General features: G+C 37.5%; 1 protein-coding gene across 5 annotated transcripts; it reads left to right on the top strand.

The window, feature by feature from the left end:
- Nucleotides 1-16,128: 16,128 nt before the first annotated feature.
- On the top strand, nt 16,129-24,775 carry GPR85 (G protein-coupled receptor 85). Of its 5 annotated transcripts, none has more exons than XM_045495371.1 (4): nt 16,129-16,280; nt 16,891-17,522; nt 17,684-17,801; nt 18,913-24,775. In XM_045495371.1, exon 4 carries the CDS (start codon nt 19,083-19,085, stop codon nt 20,193-20,195), a length of 1,113 nt encoding a protein of 370 aa, XP_045351327.1. In that variant the 5' UTR covers nt 16,129-16,280; nt 16,891-17,522; nt 17,684-17,801; nt 18,913-19,082; the 3' UTR covers nt 20,196-24,775. The 5 variants fall into 5 exon arrangements, with proteins under 5 accessions (XP_045351327.1, XP_045351325.1, XP_045351324.1 ...); XM_045495369.1 differs by having other exon boundaries at nt 16,129-16,433; nt 17,687-17,801; XM_045495368.1 differs by having other exon boundaries at nt 16,129-16,433.
- The last annotated feature ends 1,210 nt before the right edge of the window (nt 24,776-25,985 follow it).

The following is a 25,985-nucleotide window of genomic DNA, read 5'->3' as shown; positions in this document are numbered from 1 at the left end:
GACATATCGGACAAAGGGCTAGTATCCAAAATCTATAAAGAGCTCACCAAACTCCACACCCGAAAAACAAATAACCCAGTGAAGAAATGGGCAGAAAACATGAATAGACACTTCTCTAAAGAAGACATCCGGATGGCCAACAGGCACATGAAAAGATGTTCAGCGTCGCTCCTTATCAGGGAAATACAAATCAAAACCACACTCAGGTATCACCTCACGCCAGTCAGAGTGGCCAAAATGAACAAATCAGGAGACTCTAGATGCTGGAGAGGATGTGGAGAAACGGGAATGCTCTTGCACTGTTGGTGGGAATGCAAATTGGTGCAGCCGCTCTGGAAAGCAGTGTGGAGGTTCCTCAGAAAATTAAAAATAGAACTACCCTATGACCCAGCAATAGCACTGCTAGGAATTTATCCAAGGGATACAGGAGTACTGATGCATAGGGGCACTTGTACCCCAATGTTCATAGCAGCACTCTCAACAATAGCCAAATTATGGAAAGAGCCTAAATGTCCATCAACTGATGAATGGATAAAGAAATTGTGGTTTATATACAGAATGGAATACTACGTGGCAATGAGAAAAAATGAAATATGGCCTTTTGTAGCAACGTGGATGGAACTGGAGAGTGTGATGCTAAGTGAAATAAGCCGTACAGAGAAAGACAGATACCATATGGTTTCACTCTTATGTGGATCCTGAGAAACTTAACAGAAACCCATGGGGGAGGGGGAGGAAAAAAGAAAAAAAGAGGTTAGAGTGGGAGAGAGCCAAAGCATAAGAGACTGTTAAAAACTGAGAACAAACTGAGGGTTGATGGGGGGTGGGAGGGAAGAGAGGGTGGGTGATGGGTATTGAGGAGGGCACCTTTTGGGATGAGCACTGGGTGTTGTATGGAAACCAATTTGACAATAAATTTCATATAATAAAAAAAAAAAAAAAAAAAGAAGAGGAGAAAAGAGACCTGGAGCCCCAAGTCCTTCTACGTTTCCAAAGAAAACTCTCAAATAAAGAGCTCCAAATAGGGTCCCACTTCTGGTCCTTAGTCATGGCAAGTGGACTGTCACATAGCCACTCCATAATTCCACCCTGCTGTTCTGCTGGATCTTTCACTCAGGTCCTATGACTTTCCACTTCTGAAGAGTAAATCAATTCAGTACCAGGTGTGACGAAAGTACAAAGAAACAACAAAAATCATCTTTTTTAATATCCACTTGTTAATCCAAATATTTGGGCCTCTGTAAAATAGTTCTCTTAGGAAAATGTGGACATAATTTTATTTTTGCTGCTATTTTTCAAAGCACATTTGGTATTCATATTTGGCCCATGACTTGCTCCTTCAAATAGCCCCAGTGAAGAGAAGACTTCATCATTGAACTTTTGGTTTTAGAAATGAACCAGAAGTAAATCACAGCTGAGCCCTGTGTATGAATAAGCAAGGTGACCAGAAATAGAAAGAACAACCACTTGGTGAGCTAATTCTCAAATTGTATGAGAGCTCTGTGCTCTTGCATTTTACAGATGAAGACACAAAAGCTTGACCTAGGGAGGTCAAGTTACTTGGAAAGTAGTTATACAGTTTGATAAAATGAATGACAAGTGACTTCAAAGTAAAAAATTTTTTCTGCAACTTATAAACCAAATTATTGGGTTATTACACAATGTAATGTACCACTTTTTTGACTAAAGAAATTATGAATAGCATTAAATAATGATATAGCATGATAACAAAATGACCCATACTTCACCTGCCCTCAAAGTAGAAAACTACTTTCACTTTTTTTGCAGGTCACCTTCCACAGGCATAAATTTAAGAGAACTAGAATAAATCATACATACCATTTTTCCAGGTTTTTTTTGTTTAACTTTTAAGTATTTCATGTATATTTTAACAACCAAATAATATTCCATCCCATGTACTTGTCATCACTTATTCAAAATCTATTCCTTTAGGGGCGCTTGGGTGGCTCAATCAGTTGAGCATCCGACTTTGACTTAGGTCATGATCTTGTGGTCCATGAGTTTGAGCCCCATGTCGGGCCCTGTGCTGTCAGCACAGAGCCTGAAGCCTGCTTCGGATTCTGTGTCACCCTCTCTCTCTGCCCCTCCCCCGCTCACACTCTGTCCCCCCCCCTCTCTCTCTCAAACATAAATAAACATCAAAAAAGATTTTTTTACATCTATTCCCTTAATAATGCTGGACCTATCAGTGGTTTCCAACATCTTGCCGTTATTGGTAACACCAGACTGTAATAAGCAAAATAAGTCATTCTTAACAAGTGCCAAATAGACATTCATGTCCTTTGAACCTATGGTTCCAACTTAGAAATTAAATTTTAAATATTAATTTTCATATTATAATTCGGCAGACATAAATATGTACACAAACATATTTATAAAGTATCTGTTGTCCTGAACCTCTAAAGAAGCCATGTTTTCCAAACTGGAGGGTAATTAAGGTTACTATGCAGTAACCTACTAGAAATGCTAGAGGTCTAGGATTATAAAAGGCTTTGAAATCTAGGTGTAGAAAGGAAGGTTTCTATCCAGGGAAAGAAGATGACAAATCTCTTTTAGAGAAAAGGCTCAGAGTCACTGTACACCTTCATGATAAGTAGTCGAAAAATGGGAGCATATGAAGTGAAAGTAAAAATCATCATATGTTCTTGAGTATTCATTTTCAAAAGTATTCTTATGGTTTTCATAATTGAAAGTAAGCATTACTTGTCCAATGACCCCCTACACTTATTATTATTAGTGATCAGTAATAATGATAGTTATCGAGAAATCTTATTAATTTAATTGTTGTTACAATAATAAGCACCAAACCACACAGTGAAGTGTTTCTTTCCTCGGTGCTGTTGCTACATGACAGAAGTATATGAAGAAGTTTATGAAAACACAGCTCAGAAAGGCTGTGTGATATAGTGAAAAGAACACTCAACAAAGAGTCAAAGGTAAGGATCCTAGTTCTGGCTACACGGCAAACAGGTTATAGGGCCCTGGGCAAATCACTTACAAATTCACCTGAGTCTCATTTTCTCAATCTGTAAAGGAAAACACAAATGAGTAGAGGGGCGCCTGGGTGGCTCAGTCGGTTAAGTGTCCAACTTTGGCTCAGGTCATGATCTCATGGTCCGTGAGTTTGATCCCCACGTCGGGCTCCGTGCTGCCAGCTCAGAGCCTGGAGCCTGTTTCAGATTCTGTGTCTCCCTCTCTCTCCGACCCTCCCCCGTTCATGCTCTGTCTCAAAAGTAAATAAACGTTAAAAAAATTTAAAAAAAAAAACACAAAAACAAATGAGTAGAAATGGTCTACTGAACACACCTATTCCACTTACAGGCATTTCAAACAAGAATTCCTCTTTGATGAAGGATGTGCAAGGTAAAGTAAGCCTTGGCAAGCAGGGTACCCAGAAGTGGGGCCAGCCTTGAATGGACAGAAGTAGGCCCTTGACAGATGACATTACTTATGGAAAGACAGCAGGAAACACCCAAAACCAAAATGCCTATGGGCTATACTCTCTTCAGTATTTTTGTGATATCTGCAATTCCACTGTTAATGGTGCCTCTTCTAGGTCTTGAAGACTTCCTCTGTTCAATGTTAATATGACTTGCTGTCTGCCCCTTAAACTAAAAAGAAGAACCTCAAAATGGGAGTCCAAATTGGGATTAGACTATTGAGATTGGGACTAGGAAGAGGACGTGGGTAAAATTTCCTGGGGAAGAGGACAAGGGTGGTCAATGCTCCCAAATACATAGACAGTTAAACTGTATGACTGAGGTTTGGATCTGCTTAAAAGAATGTCTAATTTTTTGCCTTACAGTCCATTAAATTAATCATGTCAACCTAATAGCAACAGTCTTAAAGCAGAAAATTTGTCTTTTTATTTTGTATTATTCTTGAACAACCAAGATAAAGCATATAACACAATACACATTCAATACACATTTCTAGGTTGACTTAAGGACTCTGTCCACAAACAAACAAACAAACAAACAAAAATCCAAATGGTTTAAATGACAAAATAAAGTATTTTATAGGAAAAAATATAATCTACTTTGGTAGCCTGACAAAAACCAAGTAGAATCAAATTAAATTCCAATTAGTAGCATCACCATAAAAATATGAAATCAAAGCAAGAGAAGAGCACTGCATGATTTTATACTATGATGGCTGTTTCCAATTTGTATGTTTTATTTTTCTATATAATATTGGCATAAAATTGTCAGTGTAGTGGTTTAAGTGAATGGCAGCACTCCTATCCCAAAGAAGAGGTTCCCCTCCCACCAAGAGCTTGACAAGAGAACCTACACCTCAGTGTACTCAAATGACAGGGCTTAAAAAATAAAAGAAGGCAGGAAGGAAGCAAGGGAGGAAGAAAGGAAAAAAATTATTCTGTTTAAGGGAATCCATTTTAAAGACCTTTTAGTACAATGAAGAATTGTATGGGTAAAATGAATTTTCACTTATATTTTTATTTTTAATAAAAGCAAGAAATAAAAGATACAAGCTTGGTCCAATTAGGAGCCTATTGCATTGGTTTTAGGAAGAGATGCTAATTGTTTTGTCAAGGGAGACATAGGGAAGGGCTGAGAATGGCTGGATCATTTTCCTCCTACCTCTCTGCTATTCCTTTACCATCTTCTTAACTGGTTTCTCTTGCTCTTCTGATATCTTAATGTTCATTCATTCTTCAAGTTTCAGATGTTGGCCTTCTCTTCATACTCTTTCTTAGAGAATTCCTCTGTCTCCACACTACTTCTGCCTGTTTTGGCCCCACGGTTTCCATTATGAGCAGACAACTGCCATATGACTTCTCATGTTCCAATTCAAGACCAACTAGCACTTATAAATGATGCCATGTGAATGGCTGTCACCTCATGTTCATTTGGTAAAATTAAACTCCTCCTCCTCCTCTCAAAACTGAATGCCTTGTCTGATTTCTCCTGTGTGTGTGTATGTGTGTGTGTGTGTGTCCATCAATCCACTTGCCAGCCAAGCTTGAATTTGTTCTATTCGCATAACCAGGCAATAATTTTGGCCTACCTTGGTTCTTTCTTATCACAGTTCTTTCTACTGACTGTTCTATCACTCTAGTACTCATGCCTGGACTTATTTTTCATAAATTCAAACATTTTCGAATTGCAAGTCTCTGGCTTCATCAGCCTGTCAGGGAGAAAAAAAAATGGGAGTGGGGATATGAAATAAATCAGTATTTTTCAGCTGTATTAATTAGGCCCCTACACTCCACAGGGTGGCCTTTGCAGCTGCCGAATCAAACTATAAAAGACCAACAGAGTATGGCTCCAGTCCCCAGACCCACTTTTCCCACAGTAGCTCCATCACTGTCTGTTTCATGTATGAATTTCAAGTATGATCTCTTCTGAAAAAAACTTGTAACATTACCTTAAGAAAAATAAGTTTGAAAGCCAGTTAGGTGACATTTTTAAGATCCTCAACTCTAAAGTTCAAATCCTATGGAATCTGTTAATGTAATTATTAATATAGTATTAAAGAAACTCCTAGTTTAGGCTCCTACTTATCTTTAGATCAATTCTGGCTCTGGTAACCTGAAGAATTTGAATGCATTTAGGATAAAAACATAGAAATTATTCTGGGTTTCCTAGCAGTCAACAGGAGAATGTAGTAAGCCGAAAAGAGCCCACAGCATCTGTGATAAAGCAGGGGAATGCCTCGGGGTGCCTGGGTGGCTGAGTCCATTAAGTGTCTGACTTCAGATCAGGTCATGATCTCAGAGTTTATGAGTTCAAGCCCTGCATGGGGCTCTCTGCTGACATCTCAGAGCTCAGAGCCTGGAGCCTGCTTCGGATTCTGTGTCTCCCTCTTTCTCTGCCCCTGCCCCACTCATGCTCTCTCTGTCTCTCTCTCTCTCTCTCTCTCTCTCTCTCAAAAATAAATAAACATTAAAAAATTGTTAAAAATTTTAAAAAAGAAAAGTAGGGGAATGTCCCTAAAACAATACTTTCTGAAGTCCTTAGGATCCCAGCCTTCTTCCCAGACTGAAGCACATTATGATGATATGCTTTTGAGCCCATCTGTATTTCATCTGTACATAAAAAGAGGGAGTTTGCAGGCTCCTATGTCTTTGCAGATTCAAACTTTTTGGCTTTTTCTTTCTGTTTTATGCCCCCTTTGCAACAGTAAATAAACAAATAGTGTTTAACATGTGCTTCCCTGGAGAATGAAAGCAGCTGGCCTGGCCGTCAAGGTGTGGGAGATGAGACGCAGTACAATGGGTTCTGTTATTTCAGTTTGGAGACCAGCTGCTGAGACAACCATGCAGGAGGGGTGCCTCAGAGCCACACTTTACACACAAAGCAGCAAAGTCTTTATCCCAGCTTCAAGTCTTGGCAATTGATTTTTCTCTTCAAGTCTGCTCACCAACTTGACGTTTAAGCACCTGATTAACTTCAAGCATGAGGATTCACTTCTCCAGACTTATTATTCTTATCTCTATACAAAGGATTTAGGCCTAATGGCTCAGACCTGGTTTGAGCCCTGAAAGTGTGGCTAGTCTGAATTGAGATACCAAAATACACACTGGATTTGGAAGACTTAGTGAGAAAAAATATATATATCTCCTTAATATTTTTGTATTGATTATGTGTTGACTTACGTTTTGGATATTATTTTAGATCCACTGGTTTAAATTAAATGTATTGTTAAAATTAGTTTTACTTGTTTCTTTTTACTTTTATATTTTGGCTACTGGAAAATTTTAAATTACATATGTGGCTCACATTAAATACCTATAAAGAGACTGGTTTAGACTCTAAAGGCACTGTGGTATACTGAGAGTGCCTAAGACCTACTGGCAAAAAAAAAAAAAAATCGAAATCAAGTTTCTGATTTTACCACTTCCTGAGGTAAGTCACTCAAGAACAAATCCCAACTTTTCCATTGACCTCAGACAAGTTATTAGATCTCTCTGTGCCTCAAGTTTTTTTCATCAGTAAAATGAATCCTAATACCTACCTTACGATGTTTTATAGAAATCAAATAAGTTAATAAATGCGAAGAACAATACCTGTAACATTATAAGCACCATATAACTATTAATTACTCATATCTCTAAACTTGTTTTTTTATTACCTTAAGAGAAGGATAGATACTTCACAGAATGAAATTAGAATCTGCTCTAATTGTGTATTTAAAATTAATTTAGGGGCTCCTGGGTGGCTCAATTGGTTGGGTGTCCGACTTAGGCTAAGGTCATGATCTCGCAGCTTATGAGTTTGAGCCCCATGTCAGGCTCTGTGCTGACAGCTCAGAGCCTGGAGCCTGCTTTGAATTCTGTGTCTCCCTTTCTCTCTGCCCCAATGCACTAACATTCTGTCTCTGTCTCTCTCAAAAATAAATAAACATAAAAAAATTTTTTTAATAAAATTACTTTATAAATCATAAAAACTGGGTAAATATTAGTAACTGCTCAGCTCTAAAAGTCATTAAATCTATGCACACCTGAAAAAAAAAATTAAAAAAAAAAAAAAGGGGGCGCCTGGGTGGCGCAGTCGGTTAAGCGTCCGACTTCAGCCAGGTCACGATCTCACAGTCCGTGAGTTCGAGCCCCGCGTCGGGCTCTGGGCTGATGGCTCAGAGCCTGGAGCCTGTTTCCGATTCTGTGTCTCCCTCTCTCTCTGCCCCTCCCCCGTTCATGCTCTGTCTCTCTCTGTCCCAAAAATAAATAAACGTTGAAAAAAAAAAAAATTAAAATCTATGCACACCTGATAGTGATGACACAGTTTCAGTTCTCCAGGGTAAATATGAGTTCAACATTCATACCCCTTCATCCTAAATTGTCAGTAGGTTGGCCTACTGTGCATATTTTTGTATCTTATTAAGATTATGCTGAGAATGACCTTTTAGTAAAACATCAGAAGAGCTCAGGATTGATGCCAACTTTATTCTCAAAGTCATGTTTACACACATATATCAGGGCATTTAACTTGCTCTCTCAATAATTTTGATACTGCAGAGTTTCTAAGTTGACATGAGACTTTCCAGAATATACTTGTACTTCAGAAGTATTTGAGGGTTCCTGTGTGGCTCAGTTGGTTAAGTGACCAATTCTTGATTTTGGCTCAGGTCATGATCTCCTGGTTTGTGAGTTCAAGCCCCATGTCAGGCTCTGCGCTGATTCAAGGAGCCTGCCTGGGGTTCTCTCTCTCCCCCTCTCTCTGTCCCTTCCCCTGCTTGCTCTCTCGCTCTCTCTCTCTCTCAAAATAAACAAAAACATTTGCTTAAAAAAAGAAGTATTTGAACATAGTGCAAGAAAAGATTTCAGGCACAATATATGGCACAACTCCTGAGGATAAGGAAGAGATTATTTTTTTTAATTTCTTTTCAAAATACCATGCATACTTGGAGACTTATTGGAATAATAGATGTAAAAGAAAAAGCATTTAATTCTTAGGATGATTTTTTTCAATGAAAACATTTTTTTCATTTATTTCACTAATAGTTACTAAGTGTCTATTATGTTCTGGGCACTGTTCTAGGTACCAGGGACATAAAGATAATCAACATAGACAGAAAGTTTGCCTTCATGAGGGTATGCGGTAACAAAATTATTGAGAAAGCAAGTTAAATATCAAACATATGTGTATATATAACAAAGTTAGATGGTTATATTCGTACGCATCAATCCTGAGCTTTTTTACTTTTTACTAAAACATCATTTTGAACTTAGTCTGCAAGTAGAATAAAAAATTCAGTCCATCTCTTCACTAAGTGTTGGTGTCTGTATGATCTTCTGCAGTAATAAGACTCATCATGAAACCCCAGCAAGAATCTCACCTATTCAATGCCAGATGGCAGAAAAGCAAACCGTTTATAGAGCAGATTACAAGTAGGCTATATACAAAAGTGCTGTCTCCACATGATTCCTAGGCTTTCAACCAAGTGCCAAGGATTTATGTGCTTAATTCCCATTAGAATTTATGAGAATTAATAGAGCATGAATGGGAAAAAAAAGATCCTTAACTGAAAAGTAAAATCTTGAAGATCTTCAAGATAAAAGTTCAAATTTTGCACATATTTTTGATAAGAGTCTTTTGAAGTTAAATTTTAGAACTGTTTAGATTGTAAGTGGGGGACAGATTAGGCATGTGCTGATTTGGCTTAACGGAGGTGCAATATTGGAAAGGTGCAGTGGAAAACATTCCCTGGGCTGGGATTCTACAGGCCAACTAGGTTTTAGTCTCTAGCTCAAGAACTTATAAACTTTCTGGGTGCAGAAGGGCCAATGTACATGAACGTGTTTTGTATAATGGTAAGCAGAAAATACTCCAGAGCCTGTATCCAGGACATATCTGAATGAGTAAATACCTAATTGATGGAGAATTTTTAATTTCATATGATAGAGTTGTTGTTTTTAATTAACTGACTAGATTTACTGTGAAAGAAATGAAAGAAACCCATGATTCCCTTGAAAGAAACCTGCTAAAAAAAAAAACAAAAACAAAAAACAAAAAACAAAACAAAACAAAACAAAACAAAAACTGGAGCTTAAAAAGAGCCAAGGTTGTCAAGGGATTTAATATCAGCCAGACAAAATGACAGCAGTCCTGCCCTTGTATACCGGCAACATGACAGTAACTAAAGCAGACACTACACTAGCTAATACCACCAGAAATTGCTACATTAAGAATTCTCACAGGAAAACAAATTATTTCCCTGGAGGCTTACTACTGGTCTTCATCCCTCCAGCTTATTTAAGACAACTGCTTGCCCAAACAATCAGCAACTACTTCTCAAAATGTTAGAATCATACCTCTATTCTACAGTTTTAATTGGGATTAGATGATATGAAATCCATAGTCAAAAAATATTTCAAGTATTAGAATTCTTGGCATAGAAACACTTCCACATCCACCTCTTAAGCCTGTTCACCGGCCCAACTCTATGCAGCACAGTAACATTCCAAGAGATGATGGGTAATAGCCAGAAGTACAAATTATAGAGTTTGTAGATGTAAGGTATGTTGTATTTTGAATCTTTATAAACAAGGCTCACATGTGTCATAATACATGCATACAACAGTATTCCTTATACTCCATGGAAATGCTTAATGATCCCTCAACAATACTCACGCCAGAAAACAACTGCTGTAAATCACATACCAACTGCCAATACAAAACTCCATAATTCTAGATCAGGTAAAGGAGAAAGGCAATCCTGACCAGGTTCTTCTACACAGTGAAATTGTGTACACCCAGCCCTAGTCATCACTGCCTTCTGAAAATGAGCTACCGTCCTGTTTCAAGTTGTTGGAATCATTGTCCTATGTCCTCCTTGTTCCAGAGATTACAAACTCTATCATCAGCTCTGGCCTTTGTTCAAGCTAAGAGGACTTAAAGAGTGATTTGGCTCGTAGCTTTTTTATTGTATTCAATTAGTAAGATGAATCTGCACTATTTGATACAAGAACTTCTTATATTCAGCTCTAATTTATGCTTGGTAAAGAAGGGAAAGAAATACCTTCTAAAAAGAAGACAAAAAGCAAGGAATATAATCCAGATTTTTACCTAAGAGTAACATCATCCTTGTGAAGTATTTTTCCAAGTAGCTAACTGGCCAGTTTCTATTTCAACCCCTTTCCTGTTTGTCCTACAGATAATTGTGAATAGCCCATAGGCAAAACTAGAGCAGAGGGTATTCATCATTTAAGATTTTCTTTTTTATATTATTGAGCTTTTTTACTTCTGTACTGATAAATGAGTTTCAATTTTGTTTTCAGCATATACCACCCTTTTGGCTATTAAAAAACTAATTATCAGAAGTCCTAAGCCAGATAAAAGCTGCAGATATTATGTCACATACCTGAGCACCAGGTTAGGGACTCAAAGCATAAAATATCTGCCCTCGGCTTACAATCTGCATGGGAGTCATTAAGTTACTAGAAACTGGTCTGAAACTACTGAATAGTAAGCCAAATAAGGAATCATGTAAATGCTAATGTAATAAAGCTAAGAAGCAAACAAAATTCCCACAAATCCAGAGTAAATCCTTGGCCAAGAAAACTTTCTGCCCATAACATAAATAATTATCCCAAGCTTATTAAATTAAGAAAAAAATAAGAGTTCACTTGGAGCCTGTGTAATTGTTTTTTATTTCATTTTCTTTTATATCCTCCTCATAGTGCCCAACACGCACTCTTTATGTGGTAGATTTATAATCACACATTCAAACAAAAATGTGTGGAGTGCCCTCTCTGTGCCCGGTTCTGTTTGGGCACCAGGGAGGAACAGGGCAAACAAAATAAGACAACGTCTGTATTCTCGCAGGGTTCATATTCCAGCTGAGACTAAGAGTTTGCTAGGTGACTGAAATAATGTTGCCCCAGAACTTATTCTTAAATCCTTTTTCATGTAAAATCAGGCAGATAATATCACACTTTTACTCTCAACAAGTGTTAACCAAGTTTAACTAGTGACCATATTTTTGAGATATAGGAATTTTGTTTTGTCTTTTGAAGGATTACTCTGTAAAGAGAAAATTATGAAGTTTAAAGAATTAGGAGAAATGAAAGTAGAAGAGCTAACCAGAAAATCAGAATGCAGGACTGGACAGTTAATATGGGAAGCTCTTAAATTAGAATTTAAATTAACATTCTTTACTTTCAGCCATGTTTTAATTATGCCCATTTGTCAAAAAGCTAAACACCACAAAAGCTTAAATAACCATAATCTGCTCATGTTATCATATAACTGGTGCTCATAATAATTGTCTTAATGCACTGTAAGACTGAAGTAACCTCTGAATAATCAAAGAAAAAATGTCCTATATGTCCTGAGTTTTAAAAATTATATTGCATTTTTATTTCGTGAAAATTTACAATCCACGTAAAATATGTATGACTCTCCATTAACCTGAATATTAAATTAAATTTTCCATTCCTTAATCATTTTACCAACACTTACTTTGCCTTCCCATCTCTTCCCAATACATATACACACACGCAATCATACACACACTCATACACACACACACACACACACACACACACACACACACACACCACCCACTCTCAAGCCACACCCACACAGGTCACCTTACTTTTTTCATAGTTAAGACTGACTTCATTTAAAAAAAATAAAGGTAAAAGGTAATGAGATTCTTTCAAATATTTTAATAGACCAAGGCTTTTGATAAAAGCACTGAAGTTTTACCACACATTAGTAGGGAAACTTGCATTTGCTGTGTTCATTCACAGTATCATATTTAAATAATGTATAATAGAAGAAGAGTTTTAAAGACTTCTAGAAGAAGGAGGCATGCTATACTTACTTAAATAACTATCACTTGGTTCTTAAAACATCAAGGGAATTCATTAAAATCTTTACCATCAAGATACTGCTGTCATTAATAGCAAAATATTTCTTTTTTTTTTTTTTTTCAATGTTTATTTATTTTTGGGACAGAGAGAGACAGAGCATGAACGGGGGAGGGGCAGAGAGAGAGGGAGACACAGAATCGGAAACAGGCTCCAGGCTCTGAACCATCAGCCCAGAGCCCGACGCGGGGCTCGAACTCACGGCCCGCGAGATCGTGACCTGGCTGAAGTCGGACGCTTAACCGACTGCGCCACCCAGGCGCCCCAATAGCAAAATATTTCTTAGCCTGACTTTATAAATCTTTAAGTCTGCACCCCTCATTTATTAATCCCTTGAGTCTATGACACTTCTCAGTTTTTCTGTTTCTGATTCTTCCATGTACCTTCCTGTTTCTTAAATGCAGGCATTCCCTTCATTTTTCAGTTTTCTGAGAGGAAGGAGAATGGGCATGTGGGTTGTTTTGTTTGTTTGTTTGTTTGTTTTTGGTTTCTTGTTTTTTTGATCTATTTACCTCAACCTTCTCTCTCAACAATATATTCCTTGGCAATGTCGCCCAACACTTACCCTAGCTCTACCATCATCTCTGGGTACTTCCTAAAGTTGGGCTCTTCACTTCCAACCACATATATGACAACAATACTTGAATGTTCCACCAGCATTTCACATTCAATATGTCTAAAATTAACTCAGAATCTTCCCTACCAAACCAATGCTCTCTTTTTTAACTTATGCTCTCCCAGTTAATGGTGTCTCCTCCCAGCTCCCCAAGCTCCAGACCTTAGATTACTTTGCAATCTCCTTTGCTTCTCTTTATTTAATCACTTGATTAATATATATATTAATTAATATATTAATTATATATATATTAATTAATATATTAATTATATATATATATATGGCTTCTACTTCCTCTTAACAATCAGATCCACCCCTTTGTTTCTGTTCATCCCACACCCTCCGCTTGTACCATCAGGCTTTCCCTACATTGATGCAACTACCTGCACACAGGTCTTATCTTTTGATTTTTCATTTCTTGCAAGATCTTGCACTATGAGTCCTACAGAGTAGAACCTCAATAAATATTTGTTAAACGAATTCAATAAAGGAATACATTTTCAGAAAGAAGGGAATGGTCAGCATAAAGGTCAGAGAAGGTAAATCACTAGATTTTTAAAAGCCTGGATCTTAAATTAAAGAGAAGGTCTTAGAGATGCTAGCCTTAGAATTAAAAATGAATTATATTAACACTTTGAAACCTGTTTTGTGACAGAGTAGAGAGAAAAATCTAACAAATGAACTTTTTAGCATTTTGGAAAGGAACATGCCAGATTCTTAATCTTTATAAAACTCATTAAAATTCTGAAGAAATCTCACTGTTTGAGGTGTTCACCATTACAGTGATTCTTAACTCCCGAGGCATGATTTTTAATCTGGCAGTTTTGGGGTCTAGAGTATTCTTTCAGTATTTTAAAATCTTGCAGTTTTGGGGTCTAGAGTATTCTTTCACGATGTTGTTCCCCAAGTAGGTGGAGCACAGAGCCCTTGAAACCCTGTTACTTAGGTGTCTCTATGAAAAAGGTCAATTTTTGCCACAGACTAGGAGGTGAAACCCATTATCAAAAGTAAATACATAATCTCCCTTTCTGTTGGTCACTTTTTCCAGGTTAGTGAATTTTTTTTTTATAATATATGAAATTTATTGTCAAATTGGTTTCCATACAACACCCAGTGCTCATCCCAAAAGGTGCCCTCCTCAATATTCATCACCCACCCTCCCCTCCCTCCCACCCCCCATCAACCCTCAGTTTGTTCTCAGTTTTTAACAGTCTCTTATGCTTTGGCTCTCTCCCACTCTAACCTCTTTTTTTTTTTTTTTTCCTTCCCCTCCCCCATGGGTTTCTGTTAAGTTTCTCAGGATCCACATAAGAGTGAAACCATATGGTATCTGTCTTTCTCTGTATGGCTTATTTCACTTAGTATCGGTTAGTGAATTTTTTAAATAAGTTCTTAGAAAATGTTTTTATGTAAGTCCCTAATGGGAGCCTTTCTTATCAAAATAACTTCCAGAACATTTATAAAAAGTCTCTTTTTCATGCATAGTTTTAGATTTTGGTATGAATTGAGAGTACCAGAGGTACATGTTTTTGAAGTTTTAAAGAAAAGCTTTCAGTTTAAATGAATGATTAAAAAATCTTTTCTTAGAACATTTTATCCTAGCCTAACTTCTCTGCATTTGTCAAGGACTGGTTACTCCCTGACACACTTTTTTACATAAACAATGCGTGGAACAAAAATACCATATTTGCCCATCATGAGATGTGCATCACTTGGAAAGATCTGATGTGTCTGTCTAATTTTGAGATAATCGGTGCTTTAAATAAAATTGGGTGTATTTATTATAAGAACTAAATTAAGCAAATTACATTGGTCTTCCTAATGCACTGATCAATTAGAGTTAATGTAATATGCCAAGAACTTGAAAACCTTTAGACTCCTTCAAACCCAGGTGTATAATATTTCGCTGTGGTTTGTTCTGTCCCTTTACTCCTAACGTTACCATTTTTCTAGGTTTGGTGATGTAAGAAATGAAAACAAAATTAGCTAAGAACAAGTAAGGTTATAATCTGACCCATTTGAAGCAACAGCTTTACATTTAAGAATTTATAGATGATATGAAATTTTGTCAGCTGTTAAATACATTTTTAAAAATTCCTATTGATTGAAGATGCAGACTTCCATGTTTTCTCCAGTGGAGTTAATGAACTGAATGGAAAATATCTCATTAATATCTTGAGCCCCCTTGTGAGGCAAGAAAATGACACTCTCATCTAACAGCTGGAAAAGCTGAAGAATTAGTGGATGAAACTGCTCTCAATTGCAAAGGAAAATAATAGTTCTAATACCATACCCTGAGATGTAGATATGAAAGAATATTGCATACACACATACTCCCTCTCTTATTTTTAAGGAATCAATACCTGCATCTTAAAGTCTGAAGATAGTTAAACCCTTGGACCTTGGCCCTATACCTTTTGGCAGAGTAAATTATTGCCTCATGGCCTGGCAGTGCAGTTGCCCTTTTAATTTACTTTTAAATAGCTTTTCCCTAATCCATAACTAAGATCTGGCCAATCATGAATCTTCAGTAAACTTTTTAAAAATGTCTTATTCTAAAGATATTTTAACTGTAAAATTTCAGGAAATAATAACTCTTTGCAAGGTACATTGAGACACTAATCGGGAAGTAAAACAGAACAAATTTGCTTTGATTTGTAGTTTCACAAAAATGAATTTGACATTTCACTTAAAATTTGCAAACCATCATGTAGTTTTGCACTCTTCTGAATTTATTTGTTTTGCAAAAAAGTGGAATGTTTCACTTGAATGGAAATGCCCTTAAGTTACTTCCAGTATTGCTGTAGGGTTGATTTTTCTAGGTTAAGGGAATGCAAAAGTTAGGTGTTTTATATTCCCTCTTTTTTTTATCTTTTTAAACAAATCATTATCTTTTTTTCTTAAATGGGTTTAGGACATCCCCAAACAAATCAGGAAAATGTAACATCATTTCACTATTACCAACATAGGGCTTTGTGTAATGACTGTGACACCATGACAGTGAAGTATTCATTTTTAAGCTTTAAACAGAGAAGGCTTTACCTCAGTGTGTCCAATAGAAATACAATATGTAAATTAACCCATATTATCTGTATGCTGATTGGCTTGAGTTCCCCCGAATGTCACAATCTCACCACCCAGCAATGAGGTATTTTACTGCTGTCTGGAGATCAAATTATTACTGTAGAGAAGGTCTTTATTTTTCTGTTTCATTAACAGATTATTATAAAGCAATAAGCAAGCGGGAGGAGAAGCAGACGTTTCACACTGGGAATTGATGAAAGCATATCTGTTCGTTTTTTGGAGGTGGGGAGTTGTTTAAAATCTTATAACACCCCCACAAACAAAACTCTTCGGAAATGGTAAAATAAGGAAATGCATGATTCCAGAGACATCCCTAAGCACTCAGTTGTCAGGCTATGTGGTGCCTTGTGATATCATCGGACCTTTTGGATGGGTGTAAGTTTTATGAATTCGTTATATTCCTAGTATTTTTCTTCTGTAAAAACAAAGGGGGAGGGAAAGGAAACTCACACACACAACTGCTTTGACATTACCAATGTATCGGTCAGCAGTACTTGCAAGAAAGAAAAAGAAAGGCTGTTGCTCGGTGGGGTGGAATGCAAGGAATAGTCACTTAAAATTTTTGTAAGCCTGATTCTATCATCATATTCGTTATGGTAAAATGCATGTAAATAATTTTGCAGTTGTCCTCTGAACTTAGCTTCTCCCTACTTAACACATATTTGCGTGCATTTGAGAATAGAGGATGACTAACAAAGACAGGGCTGCCCCTAACCTGCTTTCTTCCCTCCTTCCCCATTGACAAGATTTTTCTTGACTGCGCTTTTAAAAATATATATATTTAATTTCTATTTTTTCTTTCTTTCTTTCTTTCCTTCTTTTTTTCTCCCAGCTAACCTGCAAATGCAAAGGTCAGCTGAGGAAATCATTAAAGAGGAATTCTAAAAGAAGCTTCCAAAGCGTTGGACCACCCTAAAAGAGAAAGGAAGGAAATGTTCGGGGAAGGCTAGGGCTCCGGGTAGCTGAAGAAGGGGGCGAGCGCCCCCGACACCGTGGCTTCTCCCGTCGCTGCCCTAAGGGAGCAGGGTGGGCCTGAGGTCCTGAACAAGCCTTTCCAAGCCCCCACTTCAAATGTGGGGAGGGAAAAGTTCAGAAGCAGCCACAAGGGGACAAAAGCCTCATTTTGCCAGTTCAATAGGACAGGACATCCAATAAACAGGGCCAGCTCTGGAAACGGGTCGAGGCTCCCGTTAGCTCCACAGAGCCCGAAGCAGCCCCTGCCGCCGCCCTCGCCGCCCTCGCCGCCGCCGCCGCCGCCGCCGCCGCCGCCGCGGCCCCTGCGTTACTGGGGGAGACGGTGCCGCTGCGACAGGGGAGGACGCGGCTGGAGCTCAAGGAGGCTCCAGCGCGCAGGCGCCGCCGAGCCCTGCCTGGATGCTCAGTCAAGGCACTAAGGCAAAAAAAAAAATCAGCAATTTATAGAAAGAAGAAGCTATAGTCTGTCGGGATATCCAACACCAACAGGTAGGAGGATATACTCTCGGTTAAGTTTGGGGGGAGGGGGGCGCACAGTGTTGATGAAACTGCAGGTTCACCGGCACCGAGCCCTCCCTGAGGTTTTTTGTTTTTTGTTTTTTTGACAATAAACTGCATAATGGAAGTACATTCAGACAATGCATCTTCAGTAGGGCTTATTGAGAGCTCCATTTCTGGAAAGCGTTGCAAGACTGAGGAATATCAGACTGCGAATCACCGGGAACAGTTCCCTTGCAGCACAGAAGCAATCTCTCTCCCCATCTTCGCGTATGTAATGCATGTCTCTCTCCCCCTCCCCCTCCTCCACCCCACATTATAAATCCAGGGGTGGCGGATTTCAGGTTTCGTAATGTTGCATGATGTGATCGGTATTTACCCGGGGATGTACCGGTGGGGAAATTAAAATCATCGAACGCAGTTTTGCCTGGGCTTCCATCAGCATATTCCGGGCTAGTGAGAAGTGGCAAAGGGAACATGCTTCTTGGGAATAACAGAGGAAGCCTATTTTCCTGGTGTGGCTCTCAGGCACCTAGGAGACAATGTGCATTTTGTTTGAAAATGAAGCCACTTGCGATTTGCCACAAAGATTATCAGTGTAAATAGGAAAGGCTTAATTGCCCAAGAAATACAGGTTCATGTTAAATTTATTTGAATCCAGGCAGCCAAGGTTTACAAATGGAAGTGCATTATTCCTCTGGGTGTGTTTCCCTGGCCAATATTTACATTAACCATTTTTAATAATCATGTGGGTTTAAAAGAGAAAAGATTTACCAAAAATGGGGGGTAGGGTGTGGAGGAAAAGACAAAAGATTAAATCACATCAAATCCTGGATAAGTTCCTGTTAATTTCGAAATCTAGTGTTGAAATTATGCTTTAAGATGAATCAACAAATACTCTTACAATGTGCAGCATGAATAGTGGCACTTGAGTTAAAAGACATATTTTGCAAGGGCTCTTTGGATCCATATCAGCAGAAAAGATGCCTGTAAAACACTGACAGATACTAACAGAACTCAAATAAATGTAGGTATTCTCATCTCTGTCTCCTATTAGCAATCTTGTAGATTCCATTGCAACATTAGTGATTAATTCCTGGACTGGCATATTTTATGATTGTGGAACATTTTATTCCTTCTGTCTTAAAGGTACCCAATCAAATTTATGTTCTCCAAAATGGGGACATTTTTAAATTCATCTAGTTCAGAAAACTAAACAAGCCAATTCTCTGAAATCTCAAGCAAAAATAGTTACTAAAGCAAATAATATTATTCAAAATTAAAACTTTATTTGCTTCCCCATAAATGAACAGCTTTGTGTTAGCACTGCCTGACATCATTACTTGTTAACTTAAGAACTGATAGCTCATTTTTTTTCCAGATATTCTGATGGCAAATCAAATGGAAGAAAAGAGGAAGCATGACTGCAGATCGCATCAATTCTCTTTGTGGATTACATTTTCAGTAAAATGTATGGATCTATCTTTTCCTTGTTCTTATATCTAGATCATGAGACTTGACTGAGGCTGTATCTTTATCCTCCATCCATCTATGGCGAACTATAGCCATGCAGCTGACAACATTTTGCAAAATCTCTCTCCTCTAACAGCCTTTCTGAAACTGACTTCCTTGGGTTTCATAATAGGAGTCAGCGTGGTGGGCAACCTTCTGATCTCCATTTTGCTAGTGAAAGATAAGACCTTGCATAGAGCACCTTACTACTTCCTGTTGGATCTTTGCTGTTCAGATATCCTCAGATCTGCAATTTGTTTCCCATTTGTATTCAACTCGGTCAAAAATGGCTCTACCTGGACTTATGGGACTCTGACTTGCAAAGTGATTGCCTTTCTGGGGGTTTTGTCCTGTTTCCACACTGCTTTCATGCTCTTCTGCATCAGCGTCACCAGATACTTAGCTATCGCCCATCACCGCTTCTATACAAAGAGGCTGACCTTTTGGACGTGTCTGGCTGTGATCTGCATGGTGTGGACTCTGTCTGTGGCCATGGCATTCCCCCCAGTTTTAGATGTGGGCACTTACTCATTCATTAGGGAGGAAGATCAATGTACCTTCCAACACCGCTCCTTCAGGGCTAATGATTCCTTAGGATTTATGCTGCTCCTTGCTCTCATCCTCCTAGCCACACAGCTTGTCTACCTCAAGCTGATATTTTTTGTCCACGACAGAAGGAAAATGAAGCCAGTCCAGTTTGTAGCAGCAGTCAGCCAGAACTGGACTTTTCATGGCCCTGGAGCCAGTGGCCAGGCAGCTGCCAATTGGCTAGCAGGATTTGGAAGGGGTCCCACACCACCCACCTTGCTGGGCATCAGGCAAAATGCAAACACCACGGGCAGAAGAAGGCTCTTGGTCTTAGATGAGTTCAAAATGGAGAAAAGAATCAGCAGAATGTTCTATATAATGACTTTTCTCTTCCTAACCTTGTGGGGCCCATACCTGGTGGCCTGTTATTGGAGAGTTTTTGCAAGAGGGCCTGTAGTACCAGGGGGATTTCTAACAGCCGCTGTCTGGATGAGTTTTGCCCAAGCAGGAATCAATCCTTTTGTCTGCATTTTCTCCAACAGGGAGCTGAGGCGCTGTTTCAGCACAACCCTTCTTTACTGCAGAAAATCCAGGTTACCAAGGGAACCTTACTGTGTTATATGAAGGAGCATCTGGAAATCTTTAGCCTTGTGAAACACTAACCTTCTCTGCTAAGCAATTGTGGCCTGTAGCCATATCTTGAGAAGAAAATCAAGAAGGGGATCAGCAATTATAAGGATTTGGGCAACATTCTGCAGTCTTTGCAATAGTTCACCTATAATCCTATTTTAAATCTCAGAGTGATCCTGCTGACTGCCGGCGAAGGTTTGTAATTAAGAAAGGACTGAACCACTGCCCTAAGTTTCTTTACGTGGTTGAAAACTAGATAATGAAAGTAGCAGGTGCTAAGTATCAGTGCTAAATGCTGTGTATATCACTACTTATGAAAAAAAAACATCAAAAAAAAAACCAATTAGCATTGGACATCTTAATAAATTAAGTTGACATGAGGTAAATGTGTTGATAAAAACTAATTTTAGAAGTTTGAAGACTTTAAAACATTTCATACTATTATTGTTTTGCAAAGACTAAAATATTTGGGGACTTAAAGTACTGTAATCCACTAAAGACGTGCCATGAATTATTGGATTATCACACTTTTAAAAATTCGCCTTGTAAGTTTTGGGGAGCATTCCAAAGCAGTATATTGGTTCCAATTAGAGTTTACTCTTTTTTTTTTTTTTTGTATTAATACATTACTATTTCTAAATGCCACTTTCCTTACCTACTAGTGAAATTGCTAGCATTGAACTGTACTATGTGGTTTTGGTTGATTTGGTATAAAGTTTTTCCAATTCATTTATATTTTACAAATGCTAGATATTGGTCTGGGAGGCAACATTAATGGTACCAGCTGGTCACAACTGAACAGTTTTAATAATGCAGAATAAACACATGTTGCCTTAAAGGGTTATCTAGTATCTTTCATCTTATTTAGCATTGGAGCAAATAGTCAAGGGAAATCGAATTAGTAACTGGTCATGGTCATGCAACTGGAAGTGCATGGACGATCATTTAATACTCTTTTTCCTTTTTCCTCACATGGTTTGAAAATTAAGGTGCACATCACTGGGATAATGAGATTTTCTTCCGAGGTGTGCTACCCATTCTAGTGTGTTCTAAGAAGCGGGCAGTTGATGTATGTTTATATTTTGAGTCAGCTGTCAAGGGGAGACCACAGCCTTAGTATGACATCCTGCACAATTTGTGAAGCGTTTATTCTACCGAAGGCACAGTCTTGTTTCTACTTTCTGCACATTCAGTGTATTGGTCGTTTAAATTATTTCAGTTTTAACTTGTGAAAGCTTATAATATGATTTCTGGTATTTTAGAAATACATTAGAGTCTGTGAGTCTCATTCTTTAAGATACAGATGTGTGAATTTCAATATAAAGTTGCATTTGCCAAAATTTACCCGTGTAGCCTGTTACTTTCCTTGGGATAAATTTTACATTTTTGGCAATTAACAATTTCTTTTGACCTGGGAGGCAAGCACAAACTAGGAAGGCTAGCTTTATTATGGTTTTGCTTTTTGATTTTTGTAGCTATTATATTTTTGAACTGGAAATGCATGAGTAATAGGGAGCATAAAGCTGATAAACTGACAAATAGTATTATCTACAAAAGCATTATTTGATAGTTTATCGTGATTACCCTCTATTTATTCTTATAAGGCAGTAATATTTAGAAATATATACCTGCTTAGTTGATTGGTTCATAATTTGAATATAAAAATATCACATTTTAATTTGGATCATAGGAGAAATTTTGGGTTCTAAATATATAACATCTAAGAAGAATAGCTTACGATAACATTATGACAAAACCAGAAAACTTATTGTTTTTGTTTTCCATTGTTTTCATTTGTTTGTTTTTGTTTTTGTTTTTGCCTTTTGGTACTTGAAAAATAAGATTAGGAATCTAATGGAATATAATTCTTTATTGCTACAGTACTTCTGTAAAGAGAATATCAATATAAATATAAATAAGGAAAAATAAATCACTGGAATGTCTCAATGATATATGCAACTATTCAGTTTTGCTCATATAAGGACAGCTCAAGCCATGATTTAGCAAGCACTGTGTTTGACCTCATTTTACTTTATACCAAAGTTGGTCAGATTGAGACAAAGTTTAATGTACAACAGTGAGTTGAATCTAGCAATAAAGGCCCCTCGTTGGTACTAAAATCATTATCCAAAATACAGTAAAGGAATGTTATCAAAAGATATTCTGATAACATTATGTTTCCAACTCAAAATAATTTATAGTAGAAGCATAATTACAATGATTGTATTTATAGAGAACTTTGCTTACGGGGTCAGATATCACCAGCAATCAGTAAAACAGTCAGCAATTGTCCTGCAGCCAGAGATCAGGTTTTATTACTACTTGCCTCCATAACATAGACAAGAAAACTGAGGCATATATTAAAGGTGGGGGATTGAAGAGTCAAGAGCAAGAGCCGAGTGAGATTGCCTGACTCCACCTAGATATTTGGAATAACAGATTCCAACCCCTTTGGTAAGTGATCAGTGAATAGTACAGAACCATAGTGACTTTCATTTGAGCCTACTTTTGACTAACTTGGCATTTCAAGTCAAGGGGCAAGCAGTAGGTGAGATACATCCCCAGTTAATCAAGGCCATTCGTAAGTCAATGAGCAATGGCAGCAGTCATATAAAAAGTCTGCTTCAGTAGTATCTTAATGACCAAATCACATTATCTATTTTGGCACCCATTCCAATATTCAATACTTAAAAATGGTTGGTAACTAATCCAACTTGAAAATATTACTAATCTTCTTCAACCCCTAAAAATATTCCCACTGGGGAGTTCAACTTCCCTGTGAGAAAGGCTCATTATCAATAATAATGTGTCCCTCTTGGACTAATCACGTCTGAGCTGACAGTCTTTAAATTGTTTTCCTTAATAGTGGTGATATGTTTGCATGAATGTGTCTATACTACCTCATCTGGTTCCTTTGGTGCACAGTGGATTTATTTGTGAGAAGCCTGGTTGGAACCAGGCATTCAGTCTGTGACTGTGGAATCCTATGCAGATATTAACTGAGACAGAAGGAGGTGAGTAACTTGCCCAGTTTTCTACAGAGGCCCCATTTAAATAACATAAAATTAACCAAAGTAATTAGAAAAAAATTATTTGTAGGACAGCCTATTGACTGAATCACCTTCAAGTGTTAGCTGGATGGATTTCAACACCAGCATTTTTCACAGGTTAGCTGATTTGTCATTGCTCACACACGGATATGGCTACTTATCCATTTACCTCTACTTCCATGAATGCTACCTGAATTGCTTATTAATTTATTTATTCATTCAACAAATATGTATTGGACACTGGGCGTGGTGCTGGGAGCACAGTGGAAAACAAGACAGAACAGTCTCTCATGAAGATTTCTTAGTCTAGTGGGAACAATTAAACATGTAGTACCAACAAGTTACAAGTGTTACGATAGTAATCATTTCTAAGATGGACTTGGTATTAATGGCCATTAATAGACTGTTCTCCATTTTTCCTTCAGTGCCTTACCTCCTATCTTTTCCCAGTATTCCTTGGGATCTTTTATATATCATATTCCCTCTATTCAGAGGGAACCTCCTGTTCTGCTCACACTTCATTTAGATGAACCACCATGTTACTTTGGGAACCTGAGTTCCCACGTTTTTAATGCCAAATACACAAAATAACGGCAAAACCTGAGTGTTAAAGTTACTCCTATGTCCTGACTGTCCACTTCCGCAAGTGAGATATTTCAGTTCCTTCAAGAAACATGGAGGTGTCTTTTCTTACATGCTCATACCTTCCCACAAGGTAGCTATGAGAATGCCTGGGTAAAGTGTCATCACAGAAGGCGCTAAGAAGCCAATTCCTGGGGCTCTCCCATGGTGCTCAAGCAACGATGGGAATAACCTGTGAAACAGGGTATATATTCTTTATTGTTAAAGCATGCCACTGCGAAGTTTCTAATGCTCCTTATTGTAGATACCATAAAACTCCCTAACCCCATAATCTGAAAAGTTTGTTTGGCCTCCAAAAGTTATTTCTATTGCAAATACAATTAAACATAATTACAATTATAGAGACCTATTTCTTTTCAGCTAAGCCATGTAATAGTGAGTTGTGTTGTTATGAGGATTACTGTAGGACAGTTTGTAAATAGAACCAAAACTTCTTCTGTGTATTCACCATTAGATAAATTTATTTTGTTCCAGTTTTTTTTTTACTCTACAGTTTTATTTAAAGAAAAACACACACACACAAACAGTTTATATGAATTCCATATTTAAAAAGAAAGGAAAGAAAAGAAGATGATAAATGGTAATGTTTCAAATACTGGTTAAACACATTAATTAAGGTAGATGGTTGCCACAATTGTGGGTTATTTGCAATTCCAAAATCTTGTGAGTTTGTTTTTCTATGTAAAAATACATCATTTTCATGTTTGTTAATATTATCTTCTAAATGTTTTGAATGGAAATTGCAGGGTCTACCAGGATAATTGTTTATTGCTGACTTTTTTATTGTTGTTATCAAATCTGGGCATGCTAGTGTTCTGTAACTTCCCCCAATTCCCTCAGAAACTCTTTTTTAAACCATATTAAAATGATAGAAATGCTTAATTTTGAGGCACAGGTTCATAATTAGCCTAAATAGTGGTTAAAATGAAGATATTATTTGTAGATGACTGGGATTATTTTTGCCATAAGTCAAACAGTCATATAAGTTAAAGGTTTATTGAGAACTCGGGCAACAGAGGGAGAATGGTTTTTTGTTTTTATTTATTTATGTGTTTTGGCTAACTGCCTTATACTGCAATGTAACAGGTTCTAAAAAATGTATTAAGACCAAGAGGCTTTAACTTTATAAAAGGCCTTATTATATAAATAAGGCCTAGTTTTTAAAATGGAGAAGGAGCTTTTATATCATCTCCTTTCTCCAAAGAGATGATGTCCATTAGCTGCTCAAACCTTTTGGGTTAAAAGGCTTTTAAGCCAGTTTTCCTCCCACCAGATCATGAAGTTAATACAAGGGCTGGAGTCCTATAAAAGCCCCGGAAGAAAGCAAAGAGAATATGTTTTCCTCTCAGCAATTGTAGAAAAAGGCCTCAAAAAAAGCTACAGGTGGTTTGGGGCTTGGAATTACTCACACTTGACATTCACAACCAGCCCATAATTCCTTCTGATGCCACTGGACAACATTACCCTCTGAAAGACATAAGTTTTTCAAGGTTAACTTGGAAGTGGAAAGCGTTCTTTTTTTTTTTTCCTCTGTTTGCTTGGAAAATAATAGATTCTTGACACAAAAATTAAAATTTATGCTGTAATGCACGTCTTGGTTTATGGGGTTTTGAATAGACAATAAAATAACATTTAACTTATACAGGTTTTCAGGATTATGGGATGAGGAAGTATTATAATACTTTGAAAAATCTATTATAATATTAAAAAACTTTAAAGCTGAATTGACAGTCAAGCTTCAACTAGCTAAAGTTAATTAGTTGTTTCTTCTCATAGCTTTAAGAAAGTAAAAATCTGACTAGATGAAAGAAGAGCTTGTCTGTTTCTCCTCCATCAGAAAAAAAAAAATGTTGAATTGGGAGAATGCATTTTCTCCAGGGGAAAAAAGAATTTGGGTCATTTTTGGAAAGCATTTTTCTTAAACACAATTCAACAGTCATTTATTGTGTACCTACTGCATGTACAAGCCTGGGCAAGTTACTTAACTTTTCTATGCCTTATCAAGAAAAAGGAGATGATAGTACAAACGTAGTGGAGTTATTGAGAGGATCCAGGCGGTCCACCCTTGTGAAGCCCTTAGGAGAGAGTCTGG

The sequence above is a fragment of the Leopardus geoffroyi genome, chromosome A2 (assembly GCF_018350155.1).
Source record: "Leopardus geoffroyi isolate Oge1 chromosome A2, O.geoffroyi_Oge1_pat1.0, whole genome shotgun sequence".
In the NCBI taxonomy this organism is placed as follows: Eukaryota; Metazoa; Chordata; class Mammalia; order Carnivora; family Felidae; genus Leopardus; species Leopardus geoffroyi.
The sequence above is the reverse complement of the archived record's forward strand: the minus strand, read 5'-3'. Positions and strand labels throughout refer to the sequence as shown.

Coding starts and splice junctions, on each gene's coding strand:
- GPR85 (XM_045495371.1), top strand. CDS start 19,083: ATGGCGAACTATAGCCATGCAGCTGACAACATTTTGCAAAATCTCTCT.